The 15,238-nt window shown below is 43.2% G+C and overlaps 1 protein-coding gene across 1 annotated transcript in view; it reads right to left on the bottom strand.

Moving 5' to 3' along the window:
* Positions 1-14,883, bottom strand: part of Arhgef6 (Rac/Cdc42 guanine nucleotide exchange factor 6) — a 115,085-nt gene extending 100,202 nt beyond the window's left edge. The window contains 3 exon segments of the mRNA XM_013123987.3: positions 13,062-13,145; positions 14,345-14,541; positions 14,544-14,883. Coding sequence (XP_012979441.2) covers positions 13,062-13,145; positions 14,345-14,541; positions 14,544-14,580 — 318 coding nt within the window. The 5' untranslated portion in view covers positions 14,581-14,883.
* Between the last annotated feature and the right edge of the window lie 355 nt (positions 14,884-15,238).

Raw genomic sequence — 15,238 nt, forward strand, 5'->3', positions numbered from 1 at the left:
CAGCACAAACATTTAGAATACTTCCAATTTCTTAAAATCCATGTTACTAAACTAAAACATTTAAAAATATCAATGCAAAGGCCTTATTGTAGAACAATCAAGTCAGAATCTAATACTTGTAGTTTAAAAATAACCCAGTTGCTTCTAATGAATGGTCATGTCTGAAAACCAAGGATTTCCATGTTTCTGTGTGTTATCAGTGGCCCCTTATGGCTTATGACAGAGGAAGTGAGGTCTAGCTGACTATTCTGTCTGTGTCTGCTTTGCACTGCCAAGCTGAGGCACAAGCATAGATCTTCTCCAAACCTCAGTGTCTACCACTGTGCAATGGGCTCAGTATCACCTGCCTCTCAGGGTTACTGCGAGGATTAAATTAGATAATATACTTAGAGCAGCCAGCCAAGGTCTAGAACATAACAGGTGTGGGAGAAATGGTATGCAGCTACTTTTCCTCCTTTGCACCTGAGCTCCTAACAACAGTGATGAACAAACACATTGCTGTGAGTGAACCAAACACATGCCCTCTCAGTCTGCCTCCTGAAGAAGCTTCTAGAGACTGAAATAATCCTCTGTGAATAGTGTCAAATAAGGATTGGAAATTTCTAGGTCCTGGTTGCTCCCTCTACCCATCCTTTGTTATCCCTGAGTATGACTGGAAAAAGTGGGAGATCAGAGAGGTAAATACAAACTCCAGACCCTGCCCTCACCCCTAACTACAGATCAGACTCTATGCCAGCAAAAGAAGCCAAAGTAAGAGCTAGCAAATGCACAGCTGTTCAGAGAACATGGACCAGCCATACAATGCTCCACATGAAACACGTGTGTACAAAGTGTCACCTTTTAGTGAAAACAAATATCAAAATGTGGGCAAGAAGCACGAGCCGAGGTCGCCTTTTGAATCTACTTCTAGAAGCAGCATGGCTTTGCCTAACCAAACTATTCTGTATCTTTGATAATCAGAAGAAATGCCTGTTCTTCAATGCCCTTTGTAAGGACACAGGGAGTTGGTGTTTGAATAAGTGGAAAGCATTCCAAAACATAAAAAAGGAAAAAGGAAAAGAAAGTCAAGCACCAAAGAAATGCAAGGTGAGATTACTAGCTGGCCATTTATTGTATTCAAGACTTCAGACATCCTTCAGCAAGTCCCGTGGAAACAGCCCCTCTCTTGTTTTAACAGCTCCAAGCATCCCCTGTGCCACATGGGCCTGGAGTTTGCTTATGTAAGAAGGGACTGACTGCAGCATTGCCTGGCATGTAGCATAATATTTTGCTTAAGAGAAATCTGCTGAAGTCCAAGGGCAGCCCAGGCCTTACATTTTTTTGGACAGAGGTGCTCTCAGCGGTGGAACCCTGAACTGTGGCTGGAGCAAATGATGTCATCAGAGATCCTCTTACCATGGTCAATGATGTCATCAGAGATCTTCTTACCATGGTCAATGTCAAAATTAAGATAGGAAGTTCAAGGACAAACTGGATTTTTCCAGGCAAATATAAGTAATAAAAGCAGTCTAGACCTCAGAATGTTGCCTTTAAAATCAATACCTTAAAAACTTAAACACCAACTGAAATTTATCCTGTTCTGTGTGGCTGTTTGGGATTATGGGAAGCTTTTACCGAAAAATATAGTTTCATAGCAAAATGTATTATTTGAGTATATTTTTACTCCTGCTACACATTAAGAAAAGAGGGAAGAAACCATATGAGTCACTCCGACATTCAATAACAATAACAAAACCAAACTGAAAATATAAGGTATTGAGAAGAGAGATATTTGAGACAGATAAACTTGAGGGCTCTCTACTCTAGAACTAAAAAATGAAATAGTTGAAATACCTGTTGGGTCCTTCAATGACTGGAAAATGAAAACTCGAAATGAACCACAGCTACTTTGGAGGTAGAGTCCATCCAAAAAGCACTCCTGCAACAGACCTGTGTCAAACATTCCCCATGCAGATTGCTCCGGCTCGGAAGAGCATCAAATTAATATCAAAAACATTACCGTTGACTCTTTGCTCTGGTTCCAGGGAGGAGAGAAGACAGAATGCAGTCTGCTGCCACAAACCTTGGTGGCCAAAGCTGGACAACATGCCCCTAACTTTGGCGCGTCCTCACCCTGTGCCCTGGCCCCCGCCCCGGCTTTGGGTATCCAGGGACTCTGTGCACCAAGGAGAGGCCCTGGCAGAGAACAGACTGGTGGCCGGGGCTGCAGACCTAAGCGGTCAATCCCGGAGGAAGGGCGGCTCCTCCCCTGGCTCCACAAGACCCCCAGCACCAGGCCCTCAACGTTCCCCTCCCCCTGACCCCTTGCCCCCCAAGGCTGGTCACCTGACTTGGCTTGCTTGTCCTCCTGCTGCTGGATCCCTTCAGCCTCCTCCTTGGAAGTGGCTCGCCCTTCCGAGTCACGGGGCTGCCGAGCGCTGCCAGCCCGTGCCAAGGCTGCGGGAAGCGCTGTCCCCAGATGGAGCTGGGACCCTGCCCCGAGTGGCTGCCACCAGGGCGAAACTGGAGAGCCTGCTGGTATGGCCGGCGGGGAGGGGTGGCTGCAACTTTGCTCCTGGACGCGTGAGGAGGGGGCGCCCGTCTCCAAACTCCTTGCCGAGCTTCCAAGCTTCCCAGGCAAGGGATTCTATATATTCATGTATTTATTTATTTGTTTATTTTAATGAAGAGGGAAGTAAGAATCTTGCCCTCAAGTTCCCGATCGCAAGCTGCGGGAGGCGTGCCCCTGCGGGGCGGCCACAGGAGGGGAGCTGGTGGCCAGTGGGAGCCTGACCACAGGGTACCTCCAGACCCAGTTCTGCTGCCTGGAGCCAGAACCCGGGAGGGAGAGAAGCCTGGAGAGACCGGGCCAGCAGTGGGGAAGCGATGACCCGGACCTGGATCACAGAAGTAGGAACTGGAAGTGACAGCGGCACAGGGCAGAGCAACAGCAGCAGCAGCGGCGGCGGCAGCAGCAGCAGTGGTGGTGGCTGTGGTGGCTGTGATGGCAGCAGTCTCAGCACCCCAGTAGCCGGGGAAGGAGTAAAAGCCGCGGTATAAGAGCTGCAGCTACACTGCGCATGCTGCTGCCACCCAATTCCCAAGATCAGGGCCACCAGTACTTGGGGCCATTGCCAAAACCCCCAGTTGGGAATGCTGGAGTCAAGGACTAGTCATAAGGAGTTAGTTAGTGGACTGCTTTCCTTCCCCATCCCAGGGGTGCCACTTGGGACTGCAGAGTGCATGGTGACCCACTGAGACATCCTTTCACCCTCTTCCCTCAAGCAGAGCACTCAGTGGCCCTTGATGCTCATCTCTTGCCTGAACAGACCCCAAATCAGATAGTCTTTTCAAAGGAACACACGTTTGGCAAGTGTTCTACCACTGAAGTGCACCCCAAGTTCCTTTTAACTTTACAGACGTAGTCTCATATGTAGCCCAGATTGGCCTGGAGCGTGTCCTCCTGCCTCGGCTGAGCTATGTGCTACAGTGTACATCGTGAAGCTCAACTTTTTAGAGAAAGGCAACATAGTCAGTAAAAGATTAGGCCAGCCAGGGTCAGGGAACATTTAATCTTCTGGAATTCTATTAGGAGTGTCACATTGGCTCAACTAATAAAGAAAAAAGGTTGCCAAAACCCTTTTTAGTCTTCCTACTAGTCAAATTGAGCAGAAGCTTTGCTCAGTGGAAACAGATGGAAAAGGGCCATGAGACATTCTCCAACTTCTACACAGGCTTCTTAGCTGGGTGTGGTGGTGCTCGCCTCTAATTCCAACACTCTCAGGAGGCAGAGGCAGATGGATCTCCATGAGATCAAGGCCAGCTTGGACTTCATAGTGAGTTCCAGGCCAACCAAGACTACATAGGGAGAAGTCTAGAGAGAGGAATTCTGACTTCACACAAGTACCCCTGCCAGGGCTTGAAGAAGTCCATTGTGCCATTACTTAGTAGTCTGGCCTATTTCTACTCTCCTTGAGCTAGAATAGGAAGGTGACAGATTTAACTTGAACTCATGAACATTGAGGTAAAGCTGCCTTACTTCTAGGACTGCTTCCCTGCAGAACAATCCCTGGGAAGTGGCAAGCCATCCATCCCACAGGCCTCACTTTAGGGAGAGCACCCTGCTGTTATGGTGACTAGGCAGATGGAGTGACTCAAGAAGTCAGGAGGGAATTGGAGGGCGGGGCAGAGAAAAACCATAATTCTGCCAGCTGATATTGGAAGGATGGAAGGAAGGGGAGAGAGAAAGACGGACACACACACACACACACACACACACACAGAGAGAGAGAGAGAGAGAGAGAGAGAGAGAGAGAGAGACTATTTGAATCAAATATTCATTCAATGACCCTTTCATGAAAAAAGGGGGTTTTGTTTTTTGTTTGCTTGTTTGTTTTACAAAGTAAGCTGGGTACAGAGGCAGAAGGCATGTCTATTTCTGCAAAATGAAGAAGGGAGGGTGTCCTAGGCAGGGCACAGTAGTAGAAGATGATGGAGGGAAAGTGTCCACTGGAAATAAAGGAAAAGTCCCTGCCTGGGCTAGAGCTTCCACAGGCCAGTATTTGCATGGCTGTTGTCAAACAATACAGCCAGAGGACACTGTCCACTGACCAGACCCTGTGCATATTGTTAGTGACTTTACTTAAAAATAAGAACCATTTTCATATATTCTATATAGCTTTGACTTGTATGAATATCCTTCCTGTCTCCTCCATCTTTTGAGAAAATAAAAAAGATGGATTTACTTTACAAAGAAGAAGTACGGTATGTCCAAATTCATCTGGAATCATGAAATATAAATTATAGCAAAAAAGAAATACTATTTCATCCATCACTTTGGCAAACTTTAAAGATAAATAACGTTGACAGGGACATGAGGAAGAAAACACTTTCTATGTTTTTGGTGGAAATGTAAGTTGCTAGAGCATTTTTGTAGGAGAATTTGACAGTATGTATCAAAATTTGACAGAGTAATTCATTTCTATGATGAAAGATTCTCCAAGAAAAATCACAAATGCACACAAAATACTATATACATATACAACGTAACTCACAGGAACTTATCACGGGAATGAAAGATTGATGTGATATATGAATATCAATCAATGTAATGTATCACTATTATAGAGCCTAAATTAGTGATCTTCTCAATGGAAGCATAAAATGCATAAAGGAAACTGGGGTGGGGATGGTGCCTCAGTGGGTAAAATGCTTGCTATACAAGCATGAGGAACTGGGTTCAAATCCCCAGAACTTATGTAAAGCCAGACACAACAGCACGCATCTGCAGTCTCAGTGCTCCTATGGCAATATGGGAGGTGGAAACAGAAGAATCCCTGAATTCCATGGAGAGCTGGTCTTCAGTATGCAACACTGAACAGTAAAGAGATTCAAAATAACAAGGGCTATGCTAGGCACAACACTCAAGGTTTCTCACAACATAACATACACACAGGGGGCACATATATGTAGCTGAGGAATACCCTGAACTCAGAACTGCCTACCTCCACCTCCCAAGGCCGACTGGCAAAATGCCTCATCTTTTGTAACTTAAAAAAAAACACACACACTTGACAAACTAGCATTATAAGGAAATTTCCTCAATACTGAAGTCCATTTATGAAAAATACACAGCTAACATTGTACTTAGTGGTGAAAGACTAACAATTTCTTCCGTGATAGCAAAAGCAAAACAAGGCACTTGCTTCTACAACTTCTACTCACTATGCACTAGAGGTTCTAGCCTGATAAAGTAGCACAGAAAAAGAAATAAAGTTGTCCAGACCCACAAGGAAAAAGTACAAGAATCCTTATTCATAGAAGACATAACCTTGTATAGCAAAAATTGTAAGAAATCCACAAAGAAACTATTAGAGCTCAAAAACAAACTTTGAAAAGTTGAAAGATACAAAATAAATATTAAAAGTTAATTGCATTTTTATGCACTAACAAGGAATGCTCCAAAGCCAAATTAAGAAGACAATTCTGAGTTGAGTGTGGGGGTGCCCAAAGGTGGGAACAGAAAGACCAGTGTTCAAGGTCATTCTCAACTAATATGAGTTTGAGGTCAGCCTGGGCTATGTGGGACCATGTCTCAAAAAAAAGTAACAGAGAAGAAAGGAACAAAACTGAAACGGGGATAACGGGGGGGGATGGGGGGAGGGCACGGGAGGAGGGGAGGGAAAAGGAGAGGGACCTGGAACTGACTTGTGAAGCAACCTTGTTTCTTATCTAAATTTAAAAAAAAGAATAAAAAAATAAAAGAGCACATAAATAAAGTTGGGATGAAAAATGAAAAAAAAACTGAAATTCAAAAAGGGGTGTGTGTGTGTGTGTGTGTAGAGAGAGAGAGAGAGACAGACACAGAGACAGAGAGACAGACAGAGAGAGATGAGTCAGCAGTTAAAAGCACTTCCTGTTCTTGCAGAGGACCTGGGTTTGATTCCCAGCATCAAAAGCAAATAGATCACAACCACATATAACTACTCTAGTTCCAGGGGTTCCAACATCCTTTTCTGGGCTCTACAGACACCAATATGCATGTGGCACACATACAAACAAGAAGTTGAGCACGCATGCACACATTCACACACACACACACACACACAAAATTGAATTTTTAGTTAGGGTTTTACTATGCAGCAGTCACTGATCTGAAACTCACAAGGGTCTAACTGCCCCTGCCTTTTAAATATGGGACTGACACAAATACGTAAAAAAGTATTGCACAGGCAAATGGATGGCACTAGAAGAAACCATCCTGAGCAAGGTAACCCAGTCACAAAAAGAGAAACATGGCATGTACTCTCTCATATATGGATTTTAGACATAGATCTGGGGAGTGCCAGCCTACAATCCCATGGCCAGAGAGTCTGGGAAACAGAACTTTCATTCAGTGGCTGATGGAAGCAGAGGCAGACTCCCATGGCTAAGCACTGAGCTGAACTCAAGAAATCCAGTAACAGAGAGGGAGGACTGATGACCAAAGGGATTAAGACTGGGCTGGTTTAACCCCCAGAAACAGCTGACCTGACAAGGGTTAGCTCTTGAATCCCAGGCTGATGCCTGGGAATCCAGCATGGGACTGATCAAGACCCCCTGAATGTGGGTGTCAGTGAGGAGGCCTAGGTGATCTATTGAGCCTTGGGTAGTAGATCAGTATTTATCCTGGGTATACAGATGGACTTTGGACTCCCATCCAACAATGAGAGATGCACTTTCATCCTGGACTCTTGGGGGAGGGTCAGGCCCTGCCCTGGATGAAATGACAGACTATGGACACCCCCATGGAGGGCCTCACCCTCCCTGGGGAAATGAGGGGATATTGGGGGGGTTGGTGGGAGGGTGAGGGAGGAGGGGAGGGAAACGGAGAGGGGCCTGGAATTGACATGTTAAGCAACCTTGTTTCTAATTTAAATTTAAATTTAAAAATAAAATATATATATATATAAGCACTGCACACATAACAACATTTAGAAGTATATCCCAGCACTTGGAGGAAGAGGCAGGAGGCTCAGGAGTTCAGGATTATCCTTAGCTTCATAGATACATAACTTAAGGTAAGACTAGGCTGCATGAGACCTTATTTTGAATAAGAAATCTATAAAATACTTGGGGCAAAAATTGAACCAAAGTGTTATATGACACTCATATGCTAAGGACTATAAAAACAAGATATAATGGAATTAAAGAAGATGTAAGTATGTGGAAAGATAACCATATTCACAGATTCAAAACCTGTTATAAGAGAACACCATTCCTCAAAGTGACCTGTAAATTAAACACAGCCCCTGCAAAGGACTTAACTGGCTGTTTTTAAGAAATAGAGACAGACATAGTGGTACACACCTGTAATCCCAAAAGTCAGGAAGCAAAGACAGAAGGATTTGTTGCAAGTTCAAGGCTAGCCTGCTCTACATAGCAAATTCCACGTAGTCAGGACGTTACAATGAAAGCCTGCCTTAAAAAAATGGATGGATGAGCCGGGCAGTGGTGGCTCACGCCTTTAGTCCCAGCACTCGGGAGGCAGAGGCAGGCGGATCTCTGTGAGTTCAAGGCCGGGCTGGACCGACAGCCTCCAAAACAATATAGAGAAACCCTGTCTCATAAAACCAAAAAAAAAAATGGATGGATGGATGGATAAATAGAAAAGGAAATACAGGCAGATGATATAAAACTCATCCATACATTCAAGGATCTAGAGTATTCCAAAATGATTTTGAAACTAAAAAACAAGTTGGAGGACTCACACTTTCTGACTTTAAAAGCTATTACAAAGCTACGTTAATCAGCTAAAGGAAAGAAAAGTAGTCTTTTCAAGAATTGGTAATTAGAAAACTACATGTCCACATCTAGAAGAATTAACTTGGAACCAGTAAAATGGCCCCGTGGGTGAAGTCATTTGCTGCCAAGCCTGAGTTCAATCCCAAAAACCCACATAGGAGAAGAAAAGAACCTCCATTTGTGACAACATTCTTAGAGGAAAACACAGCTACTCATGACCTTTGATTTTGGGAATGTTTCTCAGATGACACTAAAAGTCAAAAAAAAAAAAGATGAGAGCTGGGGAAATTGCTCAATGGGTGAAAATGCTTGCTGAGCAAGTATGACAACCTGAATTGCATGTCTAGAACCCAATGGCTCAGTAGTTAAGAGCGCTGACTGCTCTTACAGAGGACCTGGGTTCAATCCCTTATACCCACATGGTGGGTGACAACCTCCTGTAACTACAGTTCCGGGAGATCTGACACTTTCTTCTACAGTCAGTGAACACTGGGCACGCAAGTAGTGCACAAACATACAAGGAGGCAAACCACCCATACACATAAAATACATTTTTAATTGAAAAAAAAACAAAGCCAGATGTCTTGGTGAACATCTGCAATCCCAGTACTCTTACAGTAAGATGAGAACACTACTGGGCGGACTCTCAGATAAGCTCGCCTGGAGGGCACAGCACAACAGCAGAAATGTGACAGACACTGCCTTGACGAGGCAGAGGAATTAATTACTGAAAGATACTCTCTGACCTATACACACACACACACACACACAGTGGCAGACACACTGACACATGCACACGTACATGCACCCACAAAAATAAAAAATAAATCTGTCTTCATCCAAATTTTAAAAAGTCTCAAATGGTAGTATGAAAGTTACAATGAGTTTTTATTTTCCAGATTTCTCTGTTATTAGCTGTATGAACCAGTAGACACCCTAAATGTTCATACCCACAGTCAACAGAAGATAGAGGACATCTGGGGAGGCCAGGTGATCACAAACCTGTAATGTGGTCCCCATACCTCTGAACCCAATACTCAGTCACCACCTCTCTGAGTCAGCGTTCCTGATTCAAACTGGTAACCTTTCTTCAGATAAATGATTGTGTGCTCGGGGAAAGAGTCAAGCCCTCTTCTTGCTTTTCATACCTTTAGAGCTTTACAAAGTTAACTCAGACCCAGCAGGCATACCCTGCGCCACACACTGTTCTAAGTACTTTGTGAGATCCCCCACCTCTGTGTCTCTCTCGTGACCTTTGCAAATACTTCTGTCCAGGTCTGTTTTTCAGCTGCCGGGAAGCTTGGAGACTGGACTGGCCACATACTTGGCTGCTCCGTGTTTTCCAGCTCAGCTTTCAGTCTCATTCCTTCTGGGCTGATTCTATGTGCCTTCCCCGAGGGCTCTGTGCGTGACTCAGTTTTGTGCATAACAGTACAAAGAGCACTTAGTCACAAGGTAACAGTAAGCAGCAGGACTAGGGTTTAGATGAAATGCTACATTAAGAGCTGTAGATGCAGTCTTTCATTCCACCCATAAATAGTTCTCGGTAATGAAAGCTACCACACTGAATGCTAACTTTAAAAAACGATTTGAGAGTCTTCTTCAGTAAGTCTGGAGTTAAGAGCATTGACTGCTCTAGCATAGATAGGACTCAGGTTCAATTTCCAGCACCCACATGGCAATTCACAATCATCTGCAATTCCAGTTTCAGGAGACCTGATGCTTTCTTCTCGCCTCTGCAGGTACCAGGCACACATACATTGAAGACAGGACATCCAGTGACTCTGTGTGTGTGTGTGTGTGTGTGTGTGTGTGTGTGTGTGTGTGTGTGTGTGTGTGTGTGTGTGTGTGTGTTCTAAAGTCCTCTGTAGTAAATATCGTTAGTCCCTAGCACACAGATAAGAAAACAAAACAGGAGTACAATGATGCCAAGTCACTTTATGAAGAAAGGTTCTAACACACAGAGCTAGGGAGATGGCTCCAGGGGTAAAATACTTGCTGTAAAAACACGAGGACCAAAGTTTGGGTCCCCAGCACCCATGTAAAAGCTGAGCGTGTCAACAACCGCCTACAATCCCAGTGAAATGCTGCTTGGTAGGATGGGGGCTTGTTGACCAGCCAGCCAGTTTATCCAAAACAGCAAGCTGCAGAGTCAGTGAGAGATTTTTATCTCTGAAAGAAGGGAAGAGAGAAGGGGGAAGAGAGAGAGAAAACTTTCTAACACTCAACTGTACATATACAAGATCTAGACTGTTCCAAAAGGGTTTGAGTAACCTGGAGAGAAATAGAAGACACCAACTTTGACTCTAGCCTACACACTAAACACACACACACACATACACACAGAGACAGAGAGAGAGAGAGACAGAGAGACAGAGAGAGGGAGATCTATGAGGCTACAGCAGGAACATGATAATCACAATGTCAGATATTCTTTTATTACTATGTTCATATCATGTTAGTCTGATGTACTTTTCAGTAAAATTTCTACCTAAATCAGATAAAAAGTTTTCTGATTTGTTTAAAAAGACTATTCTAAGCATTTGTGCTTAAAGGAATAGTCTTTAGCTATCAGAAAGTCCCCAGCAGTGGAGCAGCAGGAGGTGTTTCTGTATCATCCAGTATTCTTAGAACGGCAAAGAATCACAGTACACCTTCTGGCAGCTTCAGCACAGAAATCACTGGCAACTTCAGCATGTTTTTATTTGAAAAATCAAACAAGAAATGTCATGGTCTGTTCCACAGCAGACAGCATCCTATAATGATATCACATGTTCTGAAGCCACATGGACCGTGAACCTCAAGATGGATGAGGGAGTCACTCAGACTAGGAAGTAGGGAAGATTGGAATAAGACGTTCTGACACGGATGTAGCTTTAGATTAGGGTTAGCTTCAAGAGAAAAAAAACTGGTTTCCAGACAAGGTCTCACATTGTAGCCCTAGCTGGCCTGGAACTATCTATACAGACCAAAATGGCATCAAGCCCACAGAGATCCATGTGCCTCTGCCTCCCAAGTGCTGAGATTAAAGTTTTGTACCACTACACCCAGCTAGCTTTAAGAAAAGTGTTGAAGGAAACAGAGTTTAGCTGAGACAACAGCTAATAAAGATAATAATAGTAACAGCAATAATAAATGACTACTTGAATAATATGCCCCAGTATCTCTCTTCCCAGGGTTTTACATGTATTAATTCATTGAAATTTCATACCAATATCAATAGACAGGCAGGTGCCACAATTGTTCCTATTTTATAGGTGGAGAGGCCAAGGCATAGAAGCATAGTTAAATAACAGATTGAAAGGTTGTAATGTCACCAGTGAGTATATACTGAGATTTAAACCCAAGAAGTCTAGCGCCAGATTCCACGCTCCAACCCCTGCCGCTTGCCCATGGATAATACTTGTTTACTAACACAGAGCACCTCTGACCTGGCCCTGAGCTGAAGATAACACACAAATTATCTCACACATTTTAGAACACTGACTTTCTTAAGCCTACATAATTAAGCAATATCTCACTAGACCCCGAAACAACATCACGAGGTTGTTAGTGTTATGTCTATTTCACAAACAAAAGCGTTAGGAGAGGCATGAAGGTGAGGCTCCATGAAGACGAGGATTCAATCCCTGCACCACAAAAACAACATGATGCACAGAAAAGCAACTTGGCACACACAGAAGTGCTGCACTCTTTCTCAGTAATGCAATGTATGCATGCAATAGACTTCCTCAAGCAATGTAGTTTAATGTGGTTTAGGGTTTTCATATTGCTACTCATTGTTTTTGTTTTGGTGTGGGGACTGAATCCAGGGCCTTGTGCATTGCAAGCAAGCCTCTACTATTGATCTACATCTCCTGCTCTGCTTAAATACAATTTTGACACGAAGGCCAAAAGGACTCCCTCTGCTCCAAAGTGTTAAAATGGGAGCAAAAGAGCCATGTCTTTTTCTGATTTTTTTTCTCAAGGTTTTCTTTCTTTCTAACTTCCTTCCTTTCTTTCTTTCATTTTTATTGTTCCTTTTTCTCCCTCCAAATCCTCCTGCATACCTCTCCCCCACTCTCCTTTAAATTCATAGCCTCTTTTTCAATTAATTGTTACTATATGTATATGTATATATGTTACTACATGTATATATGTGTATGCAGATACACATATACCCTTAAATACAACCTCCTCAGTCAGTATAATGTTGCTTGTATTATGTTTTTGGGGCTGACCATTGGGCACTGGGCCATTTCTGTTGTAAATGATTTTAATGCAGTTTGCTGAGACCCTCTACTCTAGGCAGTGACTCGATTTTCCCCCGTTAACAAGGAAGCACACCCACAAAACACTTGGTCACTCGAAGAGAAGCTACATTTAAAAGTCATCATTTTTGCTTTTTTTGTTATTATTTCTTCTTTCCCTTTTGGTTCTGGTTTTGTTTTTTGTTTTTGTTGTTGCTTTTTAGAGTTTCATGTAGTCCAAATTGGCTCCAAACTTAAATGTATAGCCAAGGATGGCCTTGAACTTCTGATCTTCCTGCCTTCCTTACCTTAGTATTGCAGATTATAGGTGTGTGCTGCCATGCCCAGTTAATGATTTTGCTTTGTTTAGAATCAGGTTCCGAAAGACGCACACACACAAACAACACACCACTGGGGATCACCAGTCTCAACTCTGGATTTTCTAAAGGGTCACTTCTGTTTATCTTTGTGGCTACTGGCAGTGAAAATCAATCGTATGCTTTTCACGGACTTTTTTATTAACAGAGCAGAAAATAGTGGCAAAATGAAAGGCAAGTCGGGTTAGCTTACTTCCACTTGAAGGGTTGCACATCCTTTCAGGAAGTCATTGATGTTGTTGATGCAGTCCGCCTCAGTTTGGGGCTCCAGACAATACTAGAGAAAGAGTCAAATGGAGTCACTTAGACATTGCTAAGCCATGACAAACGATCACCATCATTTGCAGATAACTAGATATGGTTGGCTTTTGAAGGCAGAGGGCAGCCCTGCTCTCCATCCAGGAAGAGAATTAACCACTAAAGGAAGTGATGCAAATGCCTAAACGGTTGATTTTTGTTTCAAACATCTGCAAGCTGTTTCTACTTAAAAAGGTTTCCTCGTACCCTCAAGTCAGTTATGGGCATAGCAAACTGGAGAGACTAAGATATATATATATATTTTTTTTAATATATATATTAGTTCCTGCTTTCATTAGAAGAGGCCACACTGCTTACCTGCCTCTACGCCTCATGATAATTTGTTGATATTATATTTCACTTTGGCTGGACACTACATTTTATCATATCACTCCCCACATTACCACCAGTTTAACCACTGTTTCTCCAATTTAAGAAATTATAAGCAAATACACTTGTTCAATAAAAATAGAACTGATTCCAAAAGACAAAAGAAACCTTAATTACAGTCACATCCCACAATAACTTTGAGGAAAGAATCATAAGAACTCTCCCTTTAACTCCATGAAAGTGCCTACTTTAGAAGCCATCCATTGTTATAACATGAGCGTCTAACCTCAAAAATCTTGGGATTTTTTAGCAAGGTTTAGTTTCACTTTGCATGTTCATTGCATACACTTGGTTTCTCTTTGTTTTTTGTGAGTTTTATGTAACATTGTCTTCTGTGAACAGATTTTTCTTCAATGGATTTTTTTTTTAAGGAAGGAAGTCTGCATCAATTTTTGGACAAACTCCCAAACACTGGAAAGATCTACAGCAAATTATTTAATTATTCCACAGACTCATGTACCCAAAGTTCAAAATATGTCCGGAGTGCACAGGGAAGTTTAACATTCATCTCTACAACACAGCATGATAAGCATGTCCTCCCATCCTGGATTGCCAGTGGTGTAACAGGTTTTTAGTAGGGTAACATTTGGAGGCCAATTACTGAAGGCTAAAATTTCATTTTTCTGACTTTTTCAAAGTACAAGGACAGTAAGAAAGAATGCCTAACTCTTAGAAAGATATTGAAGTAGGGGATTCCCATGACCCAGCAACAGAAAAAAATCTCAAGAATAATATTAGTGCCGCTCCATGGTCGAAAGCAATCCCAAAGACACTGCAAAACGACCTTACCTTCTCCACCGAACCAGGCAGAAGTCTGTTGATGAGTTTACACAACACTACCCCATTTTTCAAGGAGGACTTCAGAAACTCCTCTGGATCACAGATAGTCTTTTTGGGAGATTCTAAAACTCCCAAAGATATAAGCCATGTCACAACGCGTTCTTCTGGATTCATGACTGGGGCTCGTACACTCTGAACAGCTCTCCGGGGCAGCTGCGAGGACTAAGCCACATCCGTGATTGCATCTGCTGCTGTCTTCCTTTTTATGAGCTCTCTTCTGGTGCTTGCAGGGCAAAGGTTTAAGGCAACTTTTCTTTAACAACAGTGGAACGTGGGATTTCTAAACCACAGAGATCATACTCAAAGATATGGAGAGGGATGATAAGGAATAAGGAATGGACAAACTCCTGGGATAACATCATCGCTGAAAAACAAATTCATTAGGGTTTTTTTAAAGGAGGAACACACACACCAGTGCAAGAAGCTGTAAGGAAAGGAAGTGAAGAGGATGCTGGGGAGGCAGAAAAGTAACTAAGTGCTTGTGGAGCCGGAGTGAGCCAGCACTGCAGAGAACCTTGGAAATGAGACACGCATAGGGCAGACAGGGAAAACACTGTCAATACAGTCTAGCCCCAGTGAAAAATCTGGCTTCTGTCAGGACGAAGATGCCAACTGCCTCTTAGGTCAGACAGCTTTGAGCCTCGTGGGGAACTGTGCTGGTAAAACAGAGCTCAAAGACTTAGGTGGGTTGAGAAAATTCCTCCCAGAACTAGCCAGATGTCCTCAGACAATCTCACAGAGTTTTTGTGTGTCACGATCACTCCTTCCTTACAAAACACGTGAAGTCACATGGTGACAACTTGCCAAGCAAACGAAGATTGTCCCTGCTGTCAGCCATCACTG

Source organism: Mesocricetus auratus, unplaced genomic scaffold (genome assembly GCF_017639785.1).
Source record: "Mesocricetus auratus isolate SY011 unplaced genomic scaffold, BCM_Maur_2.0 Super-Scaffold_100003, whole genome shotgun sequence".
NCBI classification, from domain to species: Eukaryota; Metazoa; Chordata; class Mammalia; order Rodentia; family Cricetidae; genus Mesocricetus; species Mesocricetus auratus.